This window comes from Diabrotica undecimpunctata, chromosome 4 (genome assembly GCF_040954645.1).
Source record: "Diabrotica undecimpunctata isolate CICGRU chromosome 4, icDiaUnde3, whole genome shotgun sequence".
NCBI lineage: Eukaryota > Metazoa > Arthropoda > Insecta > Coleoptera > Chrysomelidae > Diabrotica > Diabrotica undecimpunctata.
Genome location: NC_092806.1, coordinates 151,720,713 through 151,747,752, shown reverse-complemented (window position 1 = coordinate 151,747,752; position 27,040 = coordinate 151,720,713). Strand labels below are relative to the sequence as shown.

Below are 27,040 nucleotides of genomic sequence, written 5' to 3'. Positions count from 1 at the left end.
CTATGCAAATATTTTTTTTACTTCAGTATTCAATTAATAGATGGCATAGAAATCTTAAAAAAATATGTACCTACGTATAAATTGATTACCTACTTAAAATATTCCAGGATATGACGGTTTTCTGCTCAGAATTCTTTTTATATGGATGGATTTGCTTAAAATTTTGACATTAGGTAGAAAATAGCTCAAAGATCAATACGAAATACTTATCGGAATACTTTTAGGCAGACATCGTACATCAAAATTACAATTGTTTATTTCATTTCTTAGCTCATTTCGTATTTAAGTATGTGTATAGTTAACCCATGATTATGATGAAAATGTAATTGTATGATTAACCATGATAGCTGTTTTCTACAGCATTTTAAATTGAAAAAAAGTTAGCAATGCTATCATAAAATCCCAGCATTAGATGCAAAGACAATTTAGTAATTAATTTAGTAACCCCAAAAGATCATGTTTATTCTGCAAGCCGGTTGAGCAATTAAATATACCTATTAGTAGGCAATTTGAACTTGTTTTTCTTCAGCACCTTAATTAAAAACGGAAAAATACCTTTTCCTTCTGTTTTTCCTGATGTTGTTGACCCTGCTGTAGCATAACCGCACACAACTCTTGCGCCAATTCCTGAGGTTCAAAATTTTGTCGTTTGTCATGTCCATTGCTGGAAGATTGTGTGTATATTGTCTGATTGATGTAGTTGGTCTGGAACTTACTAGAATTTACTGTGCTCAGCATCTGCTGTGGATTAGCATGGTGATGTTGGGTGAAGGATGGTATTCCATTGGCAGTATATCTTTGGTTAGTTTCTGGTGGTGGACAAAGTGGTGTAGTGGCATTGCCTTGCGAAAATTTCGCCGCAAATTGATGAATCGTTGGCAGCGCTGTTGCGAAATGCCCTCCGAATGATGGGAAATTCATAGTTTGTCTGTAAATCAAATTAATGGTTTAGTGTTAAATATGTAAAAACCTGAAGAATTAGATTTAACATTAAATTTGGAATTTAATCCCAAAATTAAAAGGCTAGAACCTAGAACAGCATTATATAGCTAAACAAATGACAGACGTTGATATTAATAGAGCTATTTTATTATATAGCCTTTCATAAAAAGCTTATATTTGGTTATCAGACTTATCAGTACCTAAAAAACTCAAATGATGTAAATGTAGAAGCCTAGATAGCTATAACAAAACATGCTTAGTATAAGTGAAAAGTGCAAAATTTTATCAAAGTGCTCAGAAATCAGAAAATGAAAGTGTATAAGATTGTAGCGTTATTTAGAAAAACTATTTGGAAATTGTGAATTTGGAAATAATTTGGTAACGAAATTAACAGATATGTTTATATTGTTTATTCAAAATACAATGACGGAAAAGTGAAAAATGCGTTATTTGCACTAAAATCAGGTGTGACATTTAATAAAGCTATGGAAACAGCACAAATTGAAGAAGCAGCAATAACTGGTGGATGGTGAAAATACCTAGATGGCAGAAGTGGTGTGGAAAAAGGTAGTTACCTAAAGTAATTGAGGTGTTAGAATTTGTGACGATTTCAAAATAAATGTAAATCCTTTTATCGAGCGCATAAATAGTCGTTACCATGGATTGATGATTTATTTGCTAAGTTACAAGATGTTAAAGCATTTTCTCAAATTGGCCTGAGTTAGACTTATTAACACATTGTGATTCATCCAGATTTTCGGTAATATACAGTTATTAGTATTCAAAAGGGATTATTAGCATTTAATCGTCTACCGTACGGAGTTGTTTCAGGTCCAGTCCAGTTTCAGCATATTATGAAACAGATATATAAATTAACGATTGTAATTTTAGATTATGGTATTGGAGATGTTTATTTTGCTAGTAAAATGCTTAATGCTGCCAAAAAGGCATAGGGGAAAGTGGGGTAAAATAGTCCCCTAATATATTTGTCATCATTTTCATAAAATCGCCATTTAGCTTTCTTTATTATATGCAAGAATACTAGCGCTACCTATGTACGAAGTTGTGAAGATGTGTGAAGCATAATAAGCTAGTTTTAATATAACCCATAACGACAAGGAAGCAATGGGATTCAAATTCAATGAGACTTGCCTTGAAAAATATTATTTTTAATGGCATGCCTTTTAAAAGAGCTGCCAGGCTTTATAATTTGCCCTTGTGTGCTTTAAAAAGAAGAGCCAAAAATCAAAATGTATTGGTAAGTGAACCAAAAGTAGACTACTTTAATCATAAGAGAGATGTCAAAAAATAATCGGTACTTTCTTTTAGGCAACAGGTTATTCGAACAGCCTTGGTGGATTCCCTATAACATTGCCCAAAGAATTGAAAACTTACTTAAAGGAGTATATTTTATAGATGGCTATTTGGCATGACGAAGAAAAATATTTGTGTTATGGCCTACGACCTTGCGGAGAAGAATGGTATTAAATACAGGTTTTCTAAAAACAAAAAGTCGGCTGAAACGGCTTAGTTTAGGGACTTTCTAAAGAGATATCCAGAAATTTCTTTTACAACCCCTGAAGCGACCTCAGCTGCCAGAGACAGACTCTATTTTTTTTTCTCTTTTAGATCCCTTAGACAGGGGGAAAATGTTAACGTTGTTCTCTGTGTAAATGCTGGAGATCGATTCATCCCTCCAGCAATAATATTCCCTCGCAAACGAAAAAATAAATTATTATTTCAAGGTGCCCCATATGGAACACTTTCTCTTTACAAGGAATCTGGATACATGAAATCTGACACCTTCATCGTGTTCTTAAGGCATTTTTAATAACATACACAGTGTTCAGTTGAAAATAGGGTCCTATTATTGCTTGATGGTCATTCAAGCCACAAGTCTGTCGAAGCTATAGAATACTGTAGAGAAAATGGCATTATAATGCTGTCGTTTCCTCCACATTGCACCTACGAAATGCAGTCATTGGATGTAGCAGTATTTTCACCTCTAATGGAGTATTTTAATGGAAAGTTATTTTATAGCTTAAAAGAAACACTGGAAAAGTCGTAACTCTGCATAACATAGCTAGCTTGACAAGGGACTCAGTGAATTCGAGAAAACAGGCATCTGCCCTTTTAATCCGAACATATTCCTAGATTGGAAATTTAAACCTTTGTGAAGTGATCGACCTATAGTAGCTAATGAAATCGTTGATCCCATCCATGAACAAAGAAATCCATCTCTACAAAGAAGATACTTTTTCGCTTCCAAGTACTTTACCTATAAGGAAAAGAAAAATTCGTAATATATCTTAATCAGACGAGTCAGAGGAATGGGAAACAAGTGAACAATCTTCAGATGTTATCATTTTTTGAAATAGTCCGGGGGGATTATCGAAAAATGAAACTTTATTTACTGCAGCTTCAAATCCGGAAGTTGTTGCTGCATACCATAAAGTTGATATTACAAGCTCTGCAGTTGGTACATCAATTCTGATTTCCAAAGACAGCTCTTCAGAACAGAAAGGTGGCGTTAAAAGGAATGAAATTCCATCATCGCTGGAGGATACTTTTGTAACTCAATATGATATATCTGAACTACCTCAGGTACCTCATCAGGCAAGAAGTTCAAAACATTCGCAAGGATCAACTGATTTCACCTCCACACCAAATTAACTTTTGATGAAAGCAAAACAAAAAACACCCAAGTCAACTTCACAAGCACCTAGAAAAGCTGTAAGCGGAAAGGTGTTTAGAAAAAACCAAGAAAATAAGAGATTTGATGATGAATGCGATGCCGCCTGTATATTTTGCTCGGAACTATTCAGTAAATCGCAGGCGAAGGAGGTTATTAAGTGCAATTTGTGCAATAAATGTCATTTATTGTGTGGAGGTGTAACAGGAAAGCAGAAATTATATATTTGCGATTTTTGTAAATAAAAATGTAAAAATTATTTTTTCTGTACAAAAGAACTACAGGGGTAATTTTACCTCATGGACGGGGTCATTTTACTTTTACGGGGTCTTTTTTACTTTATTAAAGAATTTTAATTTATCCTGTATACCTAGTTAGATACATTTTTTTTTAAAGGAGTATGTTCTGCTATACCCCAGCTATTATATTATTAAACTGTACCTAACCTTTCAGTGCTAACGCATGGTCTCACAGACGGAGCTAACCTATTCATACCGATAATTAACGATCCGTTCCGATATTCGCGCTAGGTCATTCAATAGCTTCATATTTTGCCTAACCGTTGTTAGTATTAAAATATTGTTGAATGTAGATACACGGTTCGTTCGTTACACACGATTTCGGTCTCAGAGACGGATGTTAGCTTTTGCGGCTGTACTAAAGGTAAGGATTGTAACTTTTAGCGTTGTATTTTTAGTGAATAAGATATTATTTTTTTACTTTTTAGAAATAGAAATGAACTACGAGGAGGAGCAAAAATATTTGCAGAGACTTCTAGAGGACGTTGATAGTAATGATGAATTGGAATGCAACGATTCTTCTGATAGTTCTGAAGAAGACGAAGTTGAAATACAAAATCTCGATACAGAGAGTGAACAGGATATATCAGAAGCAGAAAATGATATATTTCATGAGGCAGAAGCAGAAAATATTTGCCGGCGAATTCCTATTTTTTTTGGTAAGGATAAAAAAACTAAATGGCGAAAGCATGTTGGTAATAAGCGAGTGCGTACAAGAGCAGACAATTTACTGAGACATTTACCAGGAGTAAAGGGGGATGCTAAGGAGAAATTAATCTTTAGTGATATTTGGGGATCTTTTATAACAGACCAGATGTTGGAACTTATTGTAATAAATACAAATATAAATATTGAACTACATGCTGATCCTTTGAATAGAACCTACAGAAAGACGGATATACTAGAAATAAAAGCACTTATAGGCCTGTTGTACATAGCAGGAAAGTTCAAGAATAACCATCTCAATGCTCGCGACTTGTTTAGAAAAAACGGTACTTCCTTAGAAATATTTCGCCTTACAATGTCATACGAGCGATTCAAATTTTTATTGGCATTTATTCGCTTTGATAATAAACAAACTCGTGCAGAGAGACAAAAAATAGATAAATTAGCTCCTATTCGAAACTTTTTTGAATACTTCAACACCAATTTGCCAAAACACTACACCATGTCACACTATTGTACAGTTGATGAAAAATTAGAAGCTTTTAGAGGACGCTGTGGGTTCAAAGTTTATATGCAAAAAAAACCAAATAGGTACGGTATAAAAATATACGCCTTGACTGATGCTAAATTAGCTTATACCTCAAATTTAGAAATTTATGTTGGTCAGCAACCACAGGGACCCTACCAGCAAACCACAAAGAGTTTGGATTTAGTAGTACGTTTGTGCAGACCTATCTGGGGTACAAATAGAAATGTTACACTTGATAATTTTTTTACCAGTAAGCAGCTAGCTGATACATTATTGGCCAATCATCAGCTCACTATAATTGGAACTCTTCGAAGAAATAGACCAGAACTGCCTTTGGAATTTACGGCGCCTATAAATAGGCCTACTTCTACAAGTATGTTTGCATTTCAAGATAAATGCACTATTGTTTCGTATATTCCAAAACCGAAAAAAGTTGTGCTCCTGATGTCAACAATGCATTATGAAGATGATACGTTGGATCCCCAGACTGGTAAGCCTAACATAATAATTGATTACAACGCAACCAAGGGAGGAGTGGACACTATTGACAAGATGTGTGAAAGCTACAATTGTGCAAGATCGACTAATCGCTGGCCCATGGTGATATTTTATGCACTACTGAATATCGCCGGCATAAATTCATATACAATATACAAGTGTAATTCTGCTCGGAGAGCCCAACGCATACCACTTAGAAGAACATTTTTAGAGACAGTGGGTATTCAATTGCTTGAACCACATGCCAGACGTAGAGCAATTGCACCAAATATGCCAAGGATGATAAGTATGCGACTCAGAGAAATGTTTGATATTACGTTGAATTTGCAAAATATTGCAAAATCTCATGGTCGTTGTTTTTACTGTGGAAGCCAGAAAAGTCGAAAAACAAAGTACAGTTGTTACTCGTGTAATAAATTTATGTGCTTAGAACACATAAAGGGTATATGTGTGGAATGTTCAGAAAAAGATTGACTTTTTTTAAGTTTAAAGTTACCTCGTATTATTAGAATTTTTTAAGTGTGGTTATTATAAGTGGATAATGTAAGCTTTAGTTTAAAAGCAACTAAGCAATTTTTTTGTTTGTAGTAAGATTTTAGGGTTTTTTTTTCCCACATTTTAGAATAGTAGCTTGTTTTTGTTAAGTAATTATTTTTGTCAAAATAAATGTTTATAAACATAATTTTTAAATAAAACTGTATTTATTTTAAATAAAAAAGTATTTAATAAGACCCTTAAAGTAATTAAATTTTAAAAATTGGTAAAATTTACAGTACTAGGGCATGTATAAATATACGGTCCCAGAGACGGACGTTAGCACTTACGTCAAAATAATTCACGTTAGCACTGAAAGGTTAATTATCTAGTTTTTTGTTATTTCTAGCCTTAAAAAATGTCAGAGGGGCCATTTTGCCTCACTTTCCCCTATTCGGCTTTATGCTTTATACAACAGCGACGGCTGTAATAAAAAAAACGTTTCTATCAATTATTATATGGGAAGAAGTTCAATGTAATCACAAATAACAAGGCATTGATATACCTATTTTTAATTGGTTCTAACTTTAATATAAAATATGTGTCTACATAGTAAATATAGCAGACTTTTTAAGTAAACTAACTTGAGCTTGAGATAAGTGGATACTTCCTGAAACGCAATACCTCAGTCTATGTTGAAAAAAATCATCGATTTCGCATAAACATCTTGACGACAAATCCTTGAAGAATTATAGCTGATTTTGCATTGTTTTGTTTTAACATTCATAAAAAGTGAAAAATGATTTTTACCTATAAAATAATTCTTATACATTTTAGAGAAAAATGGATCAAATAAAAATTGTAGATCTTAAAAAGTTCTTTGTTTTGCCAAGTTTTTAAATTAGAATACATAAATAATTGGCCGAGATAATCGCAAAAAACCCCTTATATTTGCAGTTATCTATAAATGTTACGCCAATTAATAAGTTATTGAATATCGGCAAGATCGACTAAACAGTTATTCAATTTGTTTATCCCGGAGGGCGGTTGTTTAAACAACTTTATTTGCTCAAATAGCTAGAAAGTTATTTTAGATTTTAGATTTTAGACATCGCAATCGATTCTTCGAGGCGTCAATTTTAAGATACATTAAAAAAATTCAACATTTTAGCAAAATTGGTATAATCGTTTGAAAAAGTGATGATTTTTAGGCTATTAAACATTTATAATAACTTTGATATTTTATATATAAATGTTTAAAACATCTTATTAAGCAAGTGCAGAAAATATGGGAATTAGACAGTTTTATACAAAAATCATCCAACCAATTATTATTAACTTAGGGGAAAGCGATTGTTCATTAGATTTTTTGATTTCAGATAAAAACGATTATTAACACCTTCTTTACGTACCTAAATGTATATAGAAACTTATTATAATATATTATTTTGTCCTCTTGTAAGCGTTTCGCACAGATAATTAGAGTTTATAACTCTCTCCCAATAGCAAATAAAGCGTAGATCCGCAGATCTATGTAGTTCGTATAAAGCTTGTGTAATTACCATTTACTTTCATCTACAAAGTCTTTACTGGGTAACAAAGATAAAATTTGCCTACTAAAAAGATATAAGTACCTATGCAAATAGGAAACTAAATATAATCCAAAATTAGTTTACGCCCCAAAAACTTTTGTTTATACAATCTTAAATGTTGTATAATTTTCCGACTAAAAACTCATTAGACACTTCCTGATTTTGAGGGATCTATAGATCTATGTAAATCAGTTTAGACATTTGGGCTCTATAAAGAGATTACAGTATTAGCTGAACTTTTCAATAGATTCATATTTATATGTATTTATCATTTAATTATAAACGAAAACCATCGATTAATTTACTTAACCGGTAGACAGATACAGTAGCCATGACTTCTTATTAAAAAAAAATAGAGACGATAATGTAATTAAATTAGATACTTAGTAGAAATCGTTTGTCTATTAACAAAATATTGGTTTTTCCAGTCTGCCGTACCAAACATAACACTAAGCAACATTTAATAGATAGGAAAACTATTAAGCAAAAAATTATGTGTACACATGCATAAGCAAGGCCAATAGTGCAAGGTGATTTTTATTATAGCAATAACTTACCATGTTATTTATTTGGTTTTACATAAAATAAAATTTTAATTTTTTATATTTTGATCGACCCTTGATATAAAAATTCACCACCCTTTACCCTTTTGCAATTTACATCACCCTAATATTGAATTGTTCCCTATAGGAGGGGAGGGAGCGTTTTCCTATACGGTCTCATAAGTCGAGGGGTGAAAATGAACGTTTGAATTCTGGCGCGAAATTGCATCTCTCTATATAGATATATCATTAATAATATCTTCAATTCATATTTATAAGAAGTAGTATATAAAAACAAAACATCTATTTACAAAAAAAATGTATACACAACTTAAATTAACGATCCAGTGATTTTTAAATGCCATTAACATTTTTGTTTACGCTTTTTTCTCTTCTAAATGATTTTTAAACATGATACATGATTCTTATTCACAGTTTATTATATTCATGTGAAAAATGCACGAAATTGCCTTTATGCTATAAGTAATGTGGCACAAAAATACATTTTTATTGCTCAAGTATTTAGTTTCGACTCCTACGTATTCTGAGTGATATTAATTTTAAAATAAAATTATGCTGAATTTCGTATTTCTATCACATTTCATAAATATTAAAGAACAAGAAAACTAAATCTAACAAAAACAAAGTCTATTAACAAATTACCAATTTTATTCAAAATTGTAGGTTAAGGCTTGTAAAAATTATTATATTATATTATTATAAAATAATTAAAGAAATAAGGAAGCCAATAAATAATTTTTATTCAATTTAATGCCAATTTAATTTAATTTTTCTTTACTTTACACGCAATAGAGACATCAACTTCTTAAGTTGGTGAACATGTGCTTGATTTAAATTTAGCATCTATTGTGTTGGCAACAATGACTTACAATAAAAAAATGTTTTTGTGCTTGTACCGATGAGCGATGTCTTCTTTCGGGATAATTATATTTTTTGACTTAATGTAATTTTACAAAAGTTTATGTTAAAAACGTGACTTCAGCGGTTGTATAGTGTCGGACGTTTTTCTAATTATATCTGTTTAGAACTCTGTTAAAATTACTGTGATCTGATTCGGCTAACCTCTGTTACATTTGAAATGGCGCTTAAAGTGTGGATTGTTGAGGTATTTTCTATAAATGATAACAACCAAACAGCACCAAAATATAATAGAAAGGTTAAACTGAGAGCAGATTATGATCCCCAAGGTATTAGTATTCAAATTTTAGAACTCGACGAAGCCACTCAATTGTTGGAATTCCCTGTAGACTCTGAAACAGATTGTTGCAAAGTGGGTACAGCATCTTATTTATTTTCTATTGATAATGATACTATAATAATCAAATTTAGCAATAGGGAAGAAGCTAGGTACTTTACTATAGCAATAAAAAAGATTAAATCTGGAAAAGATGCATCAATATTTTCTGTGAGAACCGAAGACTCCTCTGCAGCACAGTACTTCCAGTTTTATGGATATCTTTCTCAACAACAGAACATGCTTCAAGATTTTGTTAGGACGTACACTTATCAAAGAGCAATATTATGTAACTTAGACGATTTCAAAGATAAAGTAGTTTTAGATGTAGGTGCTGGTTCAGGTATTTTATCTTTTTTTGCAGCACAGGCTGGGGCTAAGCGTATTTATGCTGTAGAGGCTTCCACCATGGCTCATTATGCACAAAAACTAGTAGAAGCTAATAGTTTCAATACATGTATAAAAGTTATAGCTGGCAAAATAGAGGAAGTCGAGTTGCCTGAAAAGGTGGATGTTATTATATCTGAACCTATGGGATACATGCTTTATAATGAACGAATGTTAGAATCTTATTTAAATGCCAAAAAATGGTTAGTTCCTGGGGGTAAAATGTACCCTTCTAGAGGAGATTTGCACATTGTCCCTTTTACAGACGATGCCCTCTATATGGAACAATACAGTAAAGCTAATTTTTGGTTTCAAACTTGTTTTCATGGTGTTAATTTGTCAGCTTTGCAAAACTGTGCCGTTAAAGAATATTTTAGGCAGCCCATTGTGGATACTTTTGATATTAGGTAAGTTTTAGGGAATATATTAGAATATATTGTTATTATTCTCTACATGCATGAGATAAACCATTAACATGAATGCACACAAACATAGTGAATGAATTAAACACTATAGCTTTAACTAACCATTCTCTAGAAAATAGCCACTCTTTGGATTTTGCAAATGTACAGATTTTGGAAAAAGAACAGAACTACAACAAAAGATGTATATTGAAGATGATTCACATAAAAAAGATTAAAATTCTATCAATAATAACACCAATATAAAAGATCTCTCCAATATATATCATAACTTAATAAACTGAATTTGTTTTGTAAATGCACCATTGGAAGAAATGTTAAATATGACCCTGAACATAGTATCTGCTGTGTGTAATAACAATTTTTTGTATAAGTACCCCAGTTACCAACATGAAGTGGCTAGTTTGCAATAGAATGATTGCGTTTATGTTTTTTAAACTTTTGCGGTAAAGTCAAAAAAGTTGTGTGGAAACTATTCAAGTGGAGCTTTGGAGATGAGCAGATGAGCAAAATATATAAAAAATGGTTTAATCTGTTCTGGCCAACCTTCCAGCACAACTACATAGGAAAATATTGAATATTTGAAACTTGTGAATGAAGAAGACCTTAGTTTGTTAAACTGTGCATGAAGTAGAAAGCAATTTTGGAATTCTGAAAATCTTCGGGAATTTGTGTCAAATTTATGCTGCTGTATCAGCACCTATAATTTCTCTATCTTTTTGAATTTTTATACTTGGATATGTTTGTGAGAATTTTTGGGTATAATATATCTTACATGATTACTTTGTAAATGGTGTTCAATTATGTAATTGTTTCCAATGGGAAACAATTATGTAATTGTTTCCTTAGTAAAATTATATCTATTTGTTGCCTCTTTCGTTACTTACCCTGAATCTGTACCCACCTACATATTATTTATTTGTCAATCAACAATTGCCCAATTTAAATACAATATTATAATACTAAGACATAAAATTTTAAAACCCCAATTTATTACATGTCATAAAATTCAATACCAACATGCAGAAAAAAGAAATAAACAAAATAAAACACAAAAAACCAGGTCACAATTAAAAAAAAAAAAAGAATCACAGATATTAATTGCACTTTAAAAATACTTTGCATTTCAAAGTAGAGGTGTGCTTATTAGTTCTTTTAGACGAACTAGTTCAAGAGAACTATTTCACGAAAATGAACTAGTTCAGTGAACTAGTTCGTGAAAGAACTATTTGTAGGACCGAAATTGAAATCCAAACCTAACATAACTGGTTGCCAGATGTCTCGTCTCAATCATCACACAAGCTCGGCGCCGGCCGCCGGTTTTCTTTGGTTTTCAGTCAGTCTTTCACTACCGTACACATAGTTCAGGTTCGGAACCATTTTTTCGATCGTATGTTTAGGTTTAAATGTTTTAAATTTATTTCTTAAATGTTTTGCAAATAACATTTTTTTATTTGCAAAAAAATATTAAGATTTGTTTTTTATTAACCATTTTAAATATAAATATGGTTCACATATGATTTATTTTTATATTTACGTTACGTATATTTAAACTCATAGGTATCTATATTTAGGTTATTTCTAAAAGAACCTTTACAAAAAAAATCAGTAAATTTTCTAGGAACATTAAATAACACATTTTCATTCTCACTTTTACATAAAATTATATTTTATGTAAATGCATCAATCATTTTAACCACAACTAAAAATTTTTATTTCAAAATTACAATACGAGAAACAACAAAGCATGGCAATGTCCAAGCCAATGCATGGGCATAAGATCCGAATCATTATGACATTAAGATAAGACTGTTTATGTTATTGTCACATTCATAAGAATTATTATCTGTTATCTGAGGCTAATCGGCATTTCTTTTTTTAAACTAGTTAGTCCATTCCATTCACAAAATAATAAATATACGATCTCATTCATTCATTATTTTCTTCTTTAGAATTCAAGACAGAATTTATAATGCAAATTGTTCGCAGTGAACTAGTTCTATGAAAATTAATGAACTAGTTCATTTAGTTCAGTTGAAAGAATCGTTCATTTGAACTATTTCCATGGTGAACTACACATCTCTATTTCAAAGCAATCCAACCTATCTGTAACTGATTTGCAAACCTAGCAGACTTAGACACCAAAGAATTATATCTATAGTTTGTTTGATGGTAGGTAATTTGGAAAGGTTTGATAAGCCTGGTTTGCCTAAAAGGGACATGGAGGTTAATTTTTTCCAACAGTTGTGGACTGAAACTATGGGAGTGCAATAGATTGTACAGAATAGTTAGATCCTTGTGCATACATCTGACCTGAAGAGTTGTGATGTTGAGAGAACTTTCAATGTTAGAGTAATTGATTTCGTCAGCTGTATGGTGATCATTAAATGAAATATGAATATTATATTAAGGGAACCAGACACTGCAATTGCTGTGGGAATATGGAAATGTCTGTTGGCCATTTCTATTGTGCAAACTAATTAAATCAACAATGTAGTGTATTGTACAATATAAACTCATAGGTATCTATATTTAGGTTATTTCTAAAAGAACCTTTACAAAAAAAATCAGTAAATTTTCTAGGAACATTAAATAACACATTTTCATTCTCACTTTTACATAAAATTATATTTTATGTAAATGCATCAATCATTTTAACCACAACTAAAAATTTTTATTTCAAAATTACAATACGAGAAACAACAAAGCATGGCAATGTCCAAGCCAATGCATGGGCATAAGATCCGAATCATTATGACATTAAGATAAGACTGTTTATGTTATTGTCACATTCATAAGAATTATTATCTGTTATCTGAGGCTAATCGGCATTTCTTTTTTTAAACTAGTTAGTCCATTCCATTCACAAAATAATAAATATACGATCTCATTCATTCATTATTTTCTTCTTTAGAATTCAAGACAGAATTTATAATGCAAATTGTTCGCAGTGAACTAGTTCTATGAAAATTAATGAACTAGTTCATTTAGTTCAGTTGAAAGAATCGTTCATTTGAACTATTTCCATGGTGAACTACACATCTCTATTTCAAAGCAATCCAACCTATCTGTAACTGATTTGCAAACCTAGCAGACTTAGACACCAAAGAATTATATCTATAGTTTGTTTGATGGTAGGTAATTTGGAAAGGTTTGATAAGCCTGGTTTGCCTAAAAGGGACATGGAGGTTAATTTTTTCCAACAGTTGTGGACTGAAACTATGGGAGTGCAATAGATTGTACAGAATAGTTAGATCCTTGTGCATACATCTGACCTGAAGAGTTGTGATGTTGAGAGAACTTTCAATGTTAGAGTAATTGATTTCGTCAGCTGTATGGTGATCATTAAATGAAATATGAATATTATATTAAGGGAACCAGACACTGCAATTGCTGTGGGAATATGGAAATGTCTGTTGGCCATTTCTATTGTGCAAACTAATTAAATCAACAATGTAGTGTATTGTACAATATAATTATTTTCTCAGATGGTTCAGTATATATTTAGATTTGTTAGTGTTGTCTGGAATTATTCCTTCCTGATGTTTTGTCTAAAATCACTACATACATTATCGAAGATGGTTTACACTAAAGGTGGAGATCCTCTTCTTTAAAGATGTTTCGCTGCTTTCTTTGGCATGTTTAAGTAAATATTGTATTTATATAGGATTAATCCACAATTATTTGTAATAAAAATTACATTTTACATTTGTGTTTGATGTTTCGATTTTCAATCTATAAATCATTTCTAAAAAAATGTCAAAAACAAATGTAAAATGTAATTTTTATTAGAATCAATTGTGGCTTAATCCCATACAAATACAATATATTCTTCTTCAGGTTTAAAGTTGTTCAGGTGTTTTTGATTTCTCTGAACATCCGTGGATAGTATGTATACTTACTTCGTCTATGATTATGAACCAGTGATATGCTGTGTCATTTGAAGAAAGGGATGCAAATTAAATGCAATTATAAAAAGATTTACTAAACTATTTACTTGTAGTGTAGCTCTATTTGAACTCATAGAAATTGTCAAGAAGCGTAAAACGTCTTATCTTGGACACATATTTAGACACGACAGGTATAACTTCCTTCAGCTTATTATAGAAGGGAAAATAGAAGGCAGACGTGGCCCGGGTAGACGACAAATGACCTGACTGCGCAACATCAAAGATTGGACAGGATTAGACTTTCAAAGTTTAATAAGGAAAGCCCAAAATAGGAAAGACTTTGCAGAGGTCATCGCCAACCTTCGCTAAGAAGACGGCACCTAAAGAAGAAGAAGTAGCTCCATTCTTCTGCCATCCTTGGCAAACTCGTTTATACTCATATAAACTGTGATTTTCAGAAATTTCTCTAATAAGTTCTTTTTCTTTTAGCTTGCCTCTCCTCGCTTGTGAAATTTCTGACAAAGTTTTTAATCCATTTTATTACCGCAAATGTCGTTCCATAGACGCACTTGTAGCAGGCATTGTCATCACTAAGTCACATTATTTTGAAACCTCACCATATACTTCATTCAGTTCAGTTTGTTTAAGAAATGTCAGCATTTTAGAACTAGTATCAGTTTTACAGAGTTTTACAAAACACACAGCTGGGAATGTAGAAAAAAAGAATGTCAAAAAGTTTGCATAATGTGTTGGTTTAGAGATATTTTTGTGTCACCTACATCGTCAATTCTAATGCATTTGCGTTTGGGTTCCATCTCTTTGAGTTCACAAGTGTTTTGCCAGATGATATCAAATTGTTCTCTGTACCTGTTGATTTGAACTTCAAATTCGTTAATTTTTTGAATACAAAATCCAACATCATTCATTTAGTCTGCAATACATAAAATAAAATGTCTATATAAGAAAATATTTCAGAAAATACTTGAAGCAAAAAATCAAAATCTCATTTGAGTAATTCCAAATAACCTCTTGAGGAATTCACAGTTTCAGGGTTCTAACGTAATAATACGTCAGGGTAATAAATTAAAACATTTTTAACCAGTTGTATATGCAAAATGCATTTTATTGCATATCTGGCATATTTTGCATACATTTCATTTCATATATTTGAATATTTTTATAAAAAAAATTATAATGCACATATTTTCTGAATGTGTCGATCTTTGAATCATATGATATATTAGGTTATTTCTTATTATTACATCATATACGAGCCCTTTCCCATATCAGTGGGCCCACCTATGGAATTTGCAGTTTAAGTCGATTACCATAAACAAATTATACTCTGCATCTTTTTATAAGTTCCCATATTAATTAATATGACATTTTTATTAATATTCATTAAAAAACCATAAGGGTAATGTTTTATTTTCAACAATAAAAAATTTCACTAAACCCTGGCTATGCATTCACTTATGTCAATATACATTGATTTTTTCATAATTACGTTAAATCCAGGGGTAGCTATGGAAAAATGACATCAAAACAATACTATTGTCAGTTAATGTCAAATGTATTTTGTAGTATTGTAAAGGTTTTTGCCGTTTGTGGACTGTACAATGGGTCGAAGTAAAGTTATCGATGAGAAAATTTGTTCAATCATTATTAGATTTCTTAATTCTGGAAAATCCAATTCGGAAATCGCGAATATGTTGCAATTGTCACCCTATAGTGTAAGAAATATAGTCAGAAGATACAAAACTACAGGTTCGGTCGTCACCTAGAAATGTACGAAAAAGCAAAATAACTGAAGCAGATCGAAGGGCATTAAGACGCACTATAGTGAAAAATCAGTTAGCAAAGTATAAGTTTCATTTTATTTTGGGCTAAGGAAAAGCCACTTTTAACATTATAACAAAAGAAAAATAGACTAAGATGGTCAAAAGCGCATAAAGATTGGACTCAGTCGCAATGGGATTCAATACAATGGAGTGACGAGTCCAGATTTGAAGTGTGTGTTGGAGACAGTAGGAGTCGTGTCATTCGCAGGAAAAATGAAGCTTTCCATCCCGACTGTCTGAAGAGAAAAGTCAAATTTCCTGCACCTGTCATGATCTGTTACAGCATGTCGTCTAAAGGTGTGGGAAAGTTACATTTTATCGATGGGATTGTAAACACAGACAAATATTTGAATATTTTAGAAGAATCTCTTTTACCGATTATGGAACACCATTTAACATCAGCGGAAGTTTTGTCTTCCAACAGGACGGCGCAGGTTGTCATACCCCAAAAAAGAGTTTAAAATGGATTGAAGACCATTGCATACCACTTCTGAAATGGGTTTCTAACAGTCCTGACTTATCCCCGATAGAGACTTTGTGGCGCGAAATGAAAAACCTTTCGAGAAAACATCCTGCCAGGTCCGGCAACGAATTGAAGGAAAAATTGCAATAAATATGGGATTCATTTACATTAGAATTTTGTCAGAACTTTTTAAAAACTATGCATCGAAGAATTGTGGATGTCATTAAAAATAAAGGGGATGTAATTATATGCATGGGATGTATGCGCATATTTGCCCTGTTTTATGTTGTATATATTCCGGTCTCTAGTTATAAGTAAGGAAATTAGAAAAAAAAAACGATGTGTTTAATCATTTTTAAATATTTTTTTATTAATATAATAAAGGGAGGGAAAATCAATTATTATTATTGAAGTTATCACACAATTTTTTCTGCAAAAATCCGAATCCCACCAAACGCATCCAAATTTAGTCGTTTTTTCACAGATCCGCCCTGGTCTATAAACCCTGGAATAAAGAATACAATAATTGTAAGAACACGACTGATTATTATAGTATAGTTTCAATTGTATGAAACATACCAAGTGAAATAGGGTGTTCTTTTTTTATGTTTATTGATAAAAAGTAAATTATCTAGTACCATATTTTTTATACTTAGTGAAAACAACAATAATTATACTAATGCATTTGTTTCAATAATAAAAAAAGTACATAGTACACAATATGTTTTTATAGTCATTGACAGTTAAGTGTTCTCAACTAGGTTACCAATTTGTTTAGATAAATAAAAGTTAAATTAAAACTTCCCATAATTAGTTCTATCTTTTGCTGTATGCTTTTACGAGGGCTGGCCCATAAATTTGGAAATATTCTTATGTATCAATACAGTATCATTAAATCACTACAGTTATTCCAATACCAAAAGTTAATAATACTATTAAGACGGATGAATTTAGACCTATTAATATACTTCCTCCCATTGAGATATTATTAGAGTTGGCAGTATGAGCCCCTTCCCATATCAGTTGGCTCAACGTTAGATTGATAAGAAAATTAAATTTTAGAGAACAAAAAAAAGCGCAGCTTAAATTTTAGAAGTTTTGATGCATCAAACAACATTTTTGAATTTCCTAATTATAGAAAATAATTTATAATCTAATAAAAACAATTAATTAAACAGAATAATAATGAATTTAAAAAAAAAACGCATAGAATATGTAATAACAAAAAAAAATGTGATAGTTTACCACTGAGTTACATCCCCTTTATTTTTAATGACATTCACAATTTTTCGAGGCATAGTTTTTACTAAGTTCTGACAAAATTCTAATGTAAACGAATTCCATATTTCTTGCAGTTTTTCCTTCAATTCGTTGACGGGCCTGGCAGGATGTTTTCTTAAAGCTTTTTTCATTTCGCGCCACAAAGTCTCTATCGAGGACAAGTCGGGACTGTTAGAAACCCATTCCAGAAGTGGTATGCCATGGTCTTCTATCCATTTTAAACTCTTTTTTGAGGTATGTCAACCTGTGCCGTCCTGTTGGAATAAAAAATATTCCGCTTATGTTAAACGGTGTTCCATAATTGGTAAAAGAGAAAGGGATTCTTCTAAAATATTCAAATATTTGTCCGTGTTTACAATACCATTTAAAATTTAACTTTTCCACACCTTTAGACGACATGTTGCCCCAGATCATGACAGATGCAGGAAATTTGACTTTTCTCTTCAGTCAGTCGGGATTGAAAGCTTCATTTTTCCTGCGAATGACGCGACTCCTACTGTCTCCAACACACACTTCAAATCTGGACTCGTCACTCCATTGTATTGGATCCCATTGCGACTGAGTCCAATCTTTATGCTCTTTTGACCATCTTAGTCTATTTTTCTTTTTTTGTAATGTTAAAAGTGGCTTTTCCTTAGCCTAAAATAAAATAAAATTTATTAAAAACAATTCGTACTAATTTTTCTAACTATAAAACTTACTTTGTAGGAGTATACAAATACATTTGACATTAACTGACAAAATTATTGTTTAGATGTGATTTTTCCCTAGCTACCTCTGGATTTAACGTAATTATGAAAAAATCAATGTATGTTGACATAAGTGAATGCATAGCCAGGGTTTAGTGAATTTTTTCTTATTGTTGAAAATAAATAAAACACCATAAGGGTAATGTTTACCTTATACTTATAACTTATAAAACCATGCAGAGTATAATTTGTTTATGGTAATCGACAAACTGCAAATTCAATATTCTATGTATTATACAAACTCTATGTATTTTATTCGCTTTTAGACCGAATGATTCGTTCAATAAACAAATTTGAACAATCAACAATAATTATTTATTCAGTAGGCAAACTCATATCTGTAAATATAGATGAGCTAGGACATCAAGTTTTAAAATACACCTCAGAACATTTTGATTTGAATTCTTCAGAATGAGAAGCTGAAGTAAGACTTAAAAACTAGAAAAAGTAAAAATGTTCCACCTTCGAAAGCTCTCGATTGGATGTCTCAGCATAATATAAAATTGATGTTACCAGTGTTTAACCGATTATGGTTAAATTTGTCACAATTCCTGCAACAAGTTGTACTTGTGAGAGAACTTTTTCTAAGCAGAGCATAATAAAATTGAAACTTTGATTGACAATGCTGCAAGACTGTTTGGAACATCTAATGGTGCCTTTTGTTGAACAAGAACTTTGTAAATATAGATGAAGCTAGTGTAGTAGACGAATTTTAAAAAAATCGTACCATTCCAGCTACGAATGGTATTGTATGTGTTGTTATAATAAATTTTTAATGTCAATCTGAATTTTTAAAGTATTTTTTATATGTGACCACCCATATTTTTCTTATGGTCATGCAATAAGTTAATATAAAAACATAACTCGTTTGAAAAATTTACTGTTAAGTATAACAAATATATTTTGAATTTAAAAAATTATTTCAAAAAATTTTAAACTGTTTATTTAAGTTGTTAGAAATAAAAAAATAACATGTGGGGACAGGGTAGGGCACGATTATAAATCAAATCATTATCCACTCCAAACTCTTCACGATCTTTTGATTTGTCTCCAAGTAGACAGACCAGTCGTTATTTTAGTTACCAAACTTTTTCAGATATTGTACTATCATATTTGCCGTTTACGGTGGTATTAGCTATAAACTATTGCTAAAAATACATACATAACATATATTATAGCATCAAATATTTTTCTACACTCAGTATACAAAAGATTTGTTCAAAAATATATAACTGCTTTTAGTTTTTGTAAAAACTTAACATTAGTAGATTAATTGTACTTGTTTTTGTATTTACAATAGTAATCATTTTCAGGATCTGCATGAGCAAATCCATACGACACGTAGTAGACTTCTTAGAAACAGACGAGACTGATCTTCACACAATCGAAATACCACTAGAATTTCACATATTAGAATCAGGTACATGCCACGGCCTCGCTTTTTGGTTTGATGTCGCCTTCGGAGGTTCCCAACAGACCATATGGTTGAGTACTGCTCCAACAGAACCCCTAACACATTGGTATCAAGTCAGATGTTTACTAGAACAGCCTCTTCTGTTGAAACAGGGACAAGTCTTGACGGGAAGAGTGTTACTTTTAGCCAATAAACGACAGAGTTATGACGTCACTATTGAATTAACAGTGGAAGGAACTATGCACACATCTCAGAATACTTTGGATCTGAAAAACCCTTACTTTAGGTATACAGGAGCGCCAGTACAGCCGCCCCCAGGTAATTTTTTTTATATATTTTTTTTTTCACAATAATTACTTAAATAATACACACAAAAAGCTCCACAGATTGACTCACAAATTTTAATGCGTTTTAGATGGTAACATTATTTCATTTATTAGTGTTAATGAGTTTATTTTTCGATGAGAAACAATTTTAATGTGTCTGTCATTTACACAATTTTTTCTACAGCTGTCAAATTATATGCCAGACCGATTTTATTTTCAATCCATGATTTCTGGGCTCAACCAATAAAATAACCTCTTCTATATAGTAGAGAGCCCTGATGATACACTAATTTACACATTTGTCTTTGATCCCAAAATAACCTCAACAAATAACCAATTGTGCAAAGAATGGACATTTGTACTGGGAGAATGCCTTAGAAACTGTTTACCAGCTTTAAAAATTTATAGTCAGAGATATCCACACAGAAGGTATCCTTCAATTAAAATGAATTTCGAGTTATGGTACATGTAATAGAGAATCCACAAAAATACGGGCTAACTGAGCAGTAATACTGACAGTGCAAAATTCACAGAAAATTAAAAAAAAATGTTAATTTGTTGAAAAAAGGGTAATAATATTGAATCTGTGTCTTATTAACATTTTTATGTTTTTGCATATCTAACTAGTTTGTATTTTTAGGAGTATCAAATGTTTCACCAAGTGAAAGTTATTGGAGCCAGTTGGACGCCCAAGGAGTTCGAAATGCTGTAAATATGGTAAATGGTATGTCAGTGAACGGCTTAGGGGAAGTCTCCATGGATACAACACAAACATTATTAAATAATAATTTAATGGCAGCTAATAATCTCATTGCCTTAGTAGACTCTCAGCACATGGCTGGAGGTAAGTTCACTTACCAGTAGTAGAAAGAACCTATCTGTTTGTAAATATGTTTAACGTGATACTTGATGGCAAGTATTATTAGTTGGCAATTCTAATTTATAGAGGTTGCGGTTTTGTTTTACTTAAACAGTTTTGATAAGTAGATTGGATATAATGTTGTTCTGTGGAGGTAAAACAAACATACACATTATAGTAGCATAGTATAAAGAGGAAAGCAGTCATACTTTGTGATTTTTCGTTGTATGGCAGGTGATAAGTATATTCGATCTTCTTCTTCTTTAAGTTCCATCTTCTATCGAAGGTTGGAAATCATCATGGCTATGCGGACTCTGTTGACTGCCGCTCTAAAAAGCTCTAAAAATACTCGGATGTCGCTTTTCCCACGTTCGGCAATATTTTTCCATGCCAAACTCTGCTGCAGATGACTGGTGGATAATAGACTCTGCTGCAGATGATGATGATGCTGGTGGATAATAGTTGAATTACAATGATTAATTTGTAAATTAATTAGGAATGGCGGATGACTAGTGGATAATAGCTGAATTACAACGGTTAGCCCTTTACGTCAAAGTTTCCTGCAGACGATGTGACAGACGAAGAGAAGAAGGCTTACAATATTATGATATGGTCTATGTAATAGTAGTACATGATACTATATAGTATCATGATAGTAGTATATAGGAATACTTAGTCATATGATCTTAATGTCCATCTTCAGTTATCTAGCCAATGTCTAGTCGTCGATCCCAGTTGCTGTAATCTGGCGCACATGTCTCGAAAGGTACTCAGTGTCCTTTGTGGGGTTTCGGTACCTTTAAGTCAATAGAAACATTGTCACGTCTAAACTTAAAACGTTTATATAACTGTCTTAAACTATTTAACATAACAATTCCACTCCCAACTCATATTCTTAGAACGTCTAAAATTTTGTGTTTAATTAAAAAAATAAATGTCTGTATTCTAGCACTATGTATACTTAATATCCAGATACTTATCAGACCTGATTTGGGTAGTCTAGTTGGTAAAACATTAGATTGGTAGAATAAAGTTGCAATTTTAAGAGTGAATACCATGTATCTATGTAAATTTTTGTTGTAGTAAATCCAAATTATAGCTTTAGGACTTTTTATCAATATTTAAGGACAGTTGTTACTTAAGTAGAAAACTACAGCACTCAAACAAATCACGGAGGTGTAATTATTGTTCCTTATTTATATTTCATCACAGTATTCTTGCATTAAGACAACAATTATGTTATTTCAATTGACAAGACCTATCAGCATATCATTACATGAGCGAAGTTCAAAATTGTTTTGTGGAAAACGATACAAAATTTTAACACGACTTGATTTTCTTTGTAATAAGTCGTTAGAGCTCTGGCAAATTTGGAAATATACTGTTCGGAATGAATGGGTGCATGTATTGTGGTGTTCATATTAACATCTTAAACAACATCGGAATCAGTTTGTGTTTGTTTGGGGAATTGTTTGGGTTTTGTGTTTTAATTTAAACTTAAGTCTAAAAATGTTTGGGTTTGCTTTTATGATAAAAATAATTGGGTTTTATACAGGATTTAATGGTGTGCTTCACATATAACAGCAAACGTATTGCATAGTATATGTGCATAATTTCATATTAATTTGTAAAGCGCTATATTAATTTATGTACAATGTACCTTTTATCTTTATTCACCTGGTACACACGAGAAGCTCCCACAATGGCTTGATGCATCTGAACGTCTCGAGAAATATCGAAACTGTTTTGATATTTTCTAGGAGGATTTTTTGAATGACACTAGAAGTTGATAGAATCATGTATATTTCCCCCAGACACTCCATTGTCCATTGTATTATGATTTGTACCTCAAGATATCTATATTTAGCGATGTTCTGGTTATATTTAATACGCAGATTATTGTTAAGTATCGCCACATCATCAAAACATATTTTGTCTAGTCTATTCATTAGTATGAGATTTGGTATATTATGTGTCACTGTTTGATCGTAGTACGTAGTACAGTCCCTGTGTAGCTTGCAGTTGTCATTCTCAATTATATAATAATGGACCAGTTTTTTAGCCATCTACATCTCTTGTTGGACTATTTTACTACTGTTTCTAGTTTCCTTGCAACAAATGCCTTAGGTAAGATGTTGATTGGTTTATTGGGCTTGATGTCCATGTCAACCTTTATCGTTTTTCATCTGCGGATCTTTGACGATGTAGTTCAGGTAGTTTTTGGATTTACATCATCTTGACTGGCAAGTAGGACACCCTATATTACAGGACACATATTTCCCGTTATCAACCAACACGGTATTGTCAAAATAGCCCTTACCAACATTGGGCAGGCCGCCCATGAAAGGGTTTTTTCATCTAGAAGATGCACATTTTATCTTCCTTTGATTTCCTGGTCTTTGTGAGAATTATTCTTCAAGTATGGAGAATGAAACATTTTTTTAACTGAATTAATACGGTTTTCATTTGTTAATAGCTAAGTTATCTTCTTCCACTCTAGTAAGGATATACATTATCTCTTGTAATTCCTATATGTTTTCCGCTATTATAGCCTTATCGAGGGTATCAAATTATTCTTATGAAGGTGCGTATCTTGTAGTGATGTTGACGACCACTTTGGCCCATCTTATTCTATTCACTACAGCTCTATCAGTTGACGTTAGACCAGTCCATTCATAAGATTGGCCAGCCAGGATATACGTCCATGTCCAGGCAATTATTCACATTACATTTTTTAATAGGAATACTATTTATTTTGATATAATTTTCGTTGTGTTGTTCAAGCTCAAATGTATTTTTTACATAAATGTTGGACAATAGTTGGGGGAGAATGCAACCCTGTCACAGACCTATGCTTATTTCCATTTGTTTTGAACACAGACTGTTGGCGATTTTAATTTCTGCTTTTTTGATTCCAGTACAGTTATATCAGTGCTATGTCTTTGCCATCGAGCCCAATTTCGTTTAATCTGTATCAATAGCTCATTATTATTATTAATTTAGTATAAAATATTCAAGACAAACAGAACCATAAGTTTTATTTATATAATTTCATGCACAATCGGGAAAAGATAGAACATCTTAGTCTATTTTATATTGATCTTCATTTATATTCTTATTTTTGTTTTAATTTTTGGAAATATACCATTTTAATTTTTAAACAAATGATATTCATGATTTTTTTGATACCTACTGGCAGAATAAATAGCTTTAGGTGAAATGTTTGTTCAACTTTATACAAATTATAACCAGATTTTAACAGGAATATTTTAAAAAGCTACTTAATTGGTTTATGAATAAATGTTTTGCAGGCTTTTTATTTGACATGGTAGTCTATTAAAAAAGACAGGAATACAGTAAATTTTATTTTCATTGCATGGTTTAGCTTTGACATTTTTTAAATAATAATTTCATTAAAAATTGGAATGTTCGTTATTTCATTTTGTTTTTGGTTTTTGTAAAAACACATCGTAATCATACTTGACAGACTTTAGAATCACTATTTTTCATAAAAGCAGAAGGAACGCCGCCGAACATCCACCCAGGTTGTATTTCATCGACGGGTAGAGGGCGAGTAGCCGCCAGTCCGACATCGACGCACACAGCTCAACTCATCGGTGGCGCCATCTCGCCGTCTCTCTTCACATCACCGTCGCACCACCAACAGCAACCCCTAGTCATGGCTAATTACCCAGTCAGCGCCAACTTAATGATCGGCGACTACGTCAAGCCAACGATCGGTACTGTTTCGCCTGCAGTATATCGTCAGTAGTCTTTGTAGTTTTTAATTTATTTTTTTAATATTAAGGCACTTAAGGAGTCCGTTAGCTGACCTACGTCGAACATTGAGAGAATGTCTTCATTTGGTAGGTGACTCGCCGTTTTAGGAGTGAAAGTGACGCGATTTTAAAGACTTACTACAAACTATTTAAGTGTTCAGAGTATATTCAGTTTTGGCTTCATGTAAATACCTCGAAAATACCAGATATACCTCTGTAATATGTTGACAAGAGCAATATTAGCTTCCTGTTATAAGCCGTGATATCTTTGTTTGACAAACAATTTGCAAAATGCTCAATTCATTAATGTAAGATATGTTTTTTAGTTTATTATTTATTGACACGAAACTCAAACAGGTTTCGAGATAATTTCCTCATTGGAAATGATTTACACAATCGGAGGACTCATTTTCACTATTATTCACCCTTTTTTTTTTTCATGTTTATCTCAATGTTCCCTATCTATCATCATCTTTCTTGCCTTATTCCATCTGCTTCTTTATCCTCAACTAAACCATAACAACATATGAAGTGTTACATGATCTATAGTGTTAACTAACCCTACCCGACTAAAAGAAATCATGCTATTGAATTGAACATTTTGCACTATTTATTTTCTTTTTAATTCACCAATGGAGATTATTAGATAGCTACAACCGAAACACAACTAGTTTTTATTCAATTTACTTAATAATCACAGTTTGGATGTTATCTTAGGGTAAAAGTTTAGTGAATAGTGAGTATTAGTAATTTTTCCGAATTAGGATACAATTTTAAAATATAATTGTGACATTATATCGAATATGATTTCTATAATTTCTTTTCTTACCTACACAACCTTTCCTTTCTTGTTAAACTTTAAGATCGCTTATAGCCGCTACGAGGGGAAGGCGAAATGAAATAAATTAAACAAAACACATTTTTATAAGTGATAAACTTTATTTTTGTTTTTTTTTTTACCACACAAAATTTATATTAGATGCTACAATGGTAAAACAACTTTACGAATTTAATAAAAAAGTTACACAAATTAATTATTCTTCATTCTTAGATAATATGACAGATGCAACTAACTGAGCTACTAAGACTTGTTCATATTCTGGTAGGCACTGTTATCGAGTAAATTCGCGGTAGTGAAACTAAATGGTGATCTGTCAGTCAGTTTCTAACGTTGTTTTTGCGAAGCTTCAAAATGAGGTATTTTAGTTATCGAATTCCGCACATCGGTGAAACGATTGTAAGCTGGCATTAATTTAGTGGCATATCTTCTAGGTTTAGGTTAGTTTTATCCGTAATTCAAACAGGCTTACGTCCTCCACTGTTTCAGTGCGACTATTTACTTAAAGAATGCCACTTAAGTGGCAATGTGGTAACTTCAACATAGTTAATCTTTATCTCTTCATCTTCGAAGAATCTAATCTATGAGCAATGGTCTTTTTCCCGTACTATGAGCAGTGTATCTTTATTATGTGAGTCCACACCACCACTGTAAAATTTGTACCCAAAAATAGTATTTTAAATCTAAATAATGAAATCAGTACTTGTTATCGACAAAAGAGCGATCAGCCATGATATTCTTGTCAAAAATATACAACTGACAACTTGTAAGGCTTTTTTAATTAAATAAAAAATTCTTTTTTAAACAAACTACAGTTTTTTAATTATGAGTTATGCACAAACTTGCCGAAATTGATTTTACAATGCATACACTGTTTGGCACATGGAAGCGACTCCGATTTGCGGCGTAGTCTTCTAATATTTGTAGCTTCGTGAACAGGTTAGTCATCGATGTATGAAATATATATATATAATTATGGTCCTTCGAACCGGATTAATGCCATCTAGAAATTGATTTTACTAGACATAAATTCCACAGTCAAAAACTTTCCATCGCTGTAGGTATATTGTAGGCCTAACATATGTTTGGTTTTCAAATTAATGATTTTATTTGCGATAAAATCAAGTAGACCTATTAACTTACAAATAATATCACACGTTCATTAATCATTCTTCATTGTATGATCGTACTCTTACATAATCTTAAATAATTATCTAAAAATCTAATTTGCAGGTTATCATTTGTCAAATTTGGTGTTCTCACGCTTTACATTTCGCATAATCTGGGACTTAAATATAATAG

General features: G+C 31.9%; 2 protein-coding genes across 3 annotated transcripts in view; one reads left to right on the top strand and one right to left on the bottom strand.

Annotated features, from left to right (window-relative positions):
* The window catches only part of LOC140440216 (uncharacterized), a 32,881-nt gene extending 24,511 nt beyond the window's left edge, over nt 1-8,370 (bottom strand). Inside the window, exons 1-2 of the mRNA XM_072530571.1 lie at nt 8,250-8,370; nt 556-928 (exon numbers count right to left, since the gene is read on the bottom strand). Of these exons, the coding sequence (XP_072386672.1) occupies nt 556-921 (366 nt within the window). The 5' untranslated portion in view covers nt 922-928; nt 8,250-8,370. The remainder of the gene's footprint in view (nt 1-555; nt 929-8,249) is intronic.
* A 746-nt stretch (nt 8,371-9,116) lies between these two features.
* On the top strand, nt 9,117-25,716 carry Art4 (arginine methyltransferase 4). 2 transcript variants are annotated; one of them, XM_072530570.1, is made up of 4 exons: nt 9,117-10,283; nt 19,836-20,254; nt 20,903-21,106; nt 24,640-25,716. In XM_072530570.1, exons 1-4 carry the CDS (start codon nt 9,334-9,336, stop codon nt 24,891-24,893), a joined length of 1,827 nt encoding a protein of 608 aa, XP_072386671.1. In that variant the 5' UTR covers nt 9,117-9,333; the 3' UTR covers nt 24,894-25,716. The 2 variants fall into 2 exon arrangements, with proteins under 2 accessions (XP_072386671.1, XP_072386670.1); XM_072530569.1 differs by having other exon boundaries at nt 24,637-25,716.
* The last annotated feature ends 1,324 nt before the right edge of the window (nt 25,717-27,040 follow it).